Genomic DNA, 2,097 nt, shown 5'->3' with positions numbered 1-2,097 from the left:
TGCCCCCAAAATCACGATGTTTACAGATTTGGGACCCAGAGTGTTGGTCTGGGTGGAGGGAAGTTGTTGCCACTTTCATAGTTTATGATGTTAATGGTTGCCTCATTCTTTTTTTCATGCCTGGAGTAAAGAAACTTTTATTTGGTTGAAACATGCAGCAGGCAAGGAAGAATCAAACTGTCAAGCCCAGGGTCATGCCCTCACACCTCCTTCCAGATAAATCTATCCTGACCACCCAACACTGTATTTGGACCACAGTAAAACTTCAAATAATGTTTGTGAAATAAATGATTGAGTTTTGAATAAGATACTCAAAGCTGAGCTGGACCTCCTTTCCTGTAATACTGAGAGACTGTTACTTTCTCTGAGAGGTGAGTATGTAACATAGGAAGCCTGAGTTATTTCCTCAACGGGATCCCAGGTCTAAGAGGCTGACCCCTTTATGACCACAGACACTCTCCGCAGAGAGTTGCCGCAGGTTCCTGCTTCAACAGTGCTTGGACGGAACCCGGCACTCGTCCCCTCGCCCCTGCCGGCCGCTCAGAGCCAGCCCTCCGCCATCTCCTCACAGCGCCCTTGGACGGCTCCAAGGTCCCCCGTCGCCGCTCCAGCGCCGCGCAGCCGCTGCCCGCAGCCGCTGCCCGCCGCCGCCTCTCCCCAGCCACCGCCATGACGACCGCGTCCCCCTCGCAGGTGCACCAGAACTACCACCAGGACTCGGAGGCCGCCATCACCCGCCAGATCAACCTGGAGCTCCACGCCTCCTACGTCTACCTGTCCATGTCTTACTACTTTGACCGCGATGATGTGGCTTTGAAGAACTTCGCCAAATATTTTCTCCACCAATCTCATGAGGAGAGGGAACATGCTGAGAAACTGATGAAGCTGCAGAACCAACAAGGCGGCCGAATCTTCCTGCAGGATATCAAGAACCCAGACCGTGATGATTGGGAGAACGGGCTGAATGCAATGGAGTGTGCATTACACTTGGAAAAGAGTGTGAATCAGTCACTACTGGAACTGCACAAACTGGCCACTGATAAAAATGACCCCCATTTGTGTGACTTCATTGAGACTCATTACCTGAATGAGCAGGTGAAATCCATCAAAGAATTGGGTGACCACGTAACCAACCTGCGCGCAAGATGGGGGCTCCCGAATCTGGCATGGCAGAGTATCTCTTTGATAAGCACACCTTGGGAAACAGTGACAGTGAGAGCTAAGCCTTAGGCTGTCTTCCCAGAGCCACCTGGTCCCTGAGGCCGTGCATGCATGTTGGGGTTACCTTTACCTTTTTTATAAGTTGTACCAAAACATCTACTTAACTTCTTTCATTTGTACCATTCCTTCAAATAAAGTAATTTGGTACCCCCCCCCCAAAAAAAATTTTTTTTGCAATTGTTTGCAATTGTTTCATTTTCCAAATACATGTTTTCAAGCTGTAAGTTGAAAAGACTTGCCCCGGTCTAGATTTTGAGGCCAGGAGTTTATTGAATCATCAAGAATTCTGAAAAGCCTTATTGTGTCAGATATATTCTATTATTGAAATTTCTAACTTGAATTCCCTTTCCTGAAACTAAAATTATCAGGAAGGAGGGAGTGCCTGAAGGTGACAGGGGTGCCGCCCCCTTGATGTCCTCCTCCACCACCATCCGGAAGCCGAATAAACCAAACCTACATGCTCAGCATGTACCTGCTCAGAGTTCAATGCCAGCTACCCAGCTGTAACTCTCAGGAGATGATGAGTTCCTTGAGGACAACCACCTCACTTTATTCTCCATAACTCTATAGCTCAACCCAGGAATGGCAGGGACTCTGTGCTCCATCAGTATATTCTGGATATTACTAAATTCACTTTCTGTCTGAGCTCATGCTTCAGTGAGACCTTTCATAAACCTCTTGTCACTTCCATGTTTTTGAGAGCAGTTCTGTATCTCACCTTTGGTCTTTGTTGTTCATTTCTTTTACTTTACAGAGTCCAGAACATCACCAAATGGCAACACTGACAATCCCAGAGAGAGAACTGAGACAAGAACTGAGACAAGCACTGAGCGGCAAACCCAGTAAGCAGTCCCTTACTGCGACCCAGCCCTAGGC

The 2,097-nt window shown here is 48.0% G+C and overlaps 1 protein-coding gene across 1 annotated transcript; it reads left to right on the top strand.

Annotated features, from left to right (window-relative positions):
• Positions 1–636: 636 nt before the first annotated feature.
• On the top strand, positions 637–1,371 carry LOC308351665 (ferritin heavy chain-like). The gene is given in 2 exon segments (XM_080817516.1): positions 637–1,137; positions 1,140–1,371. Coding segments are annotated over 2 exon segments (552 nt in total). The 5' UTR covers positions 637–669; the 3' UTR covers positions 1,224–1,371.
• Positions 1,372–2,097: the final 726 nt, after the last annotated feature.

Source organism: Martes martes (genome assembly GCF_963455335.1).
Source record: "Martes martes genome assembly, chromosome: 10".
NCBI classification, from domain to species: Eukaryota; Metazoa; Chordata; class Mammalia; order Carnivora; family Mustelidae; genus Martes; species Martes martes.
Note: the sequence above shows the minus strand (reverse complement) of the source record. Positions and strands in the feature narration are given on the sequence as shown.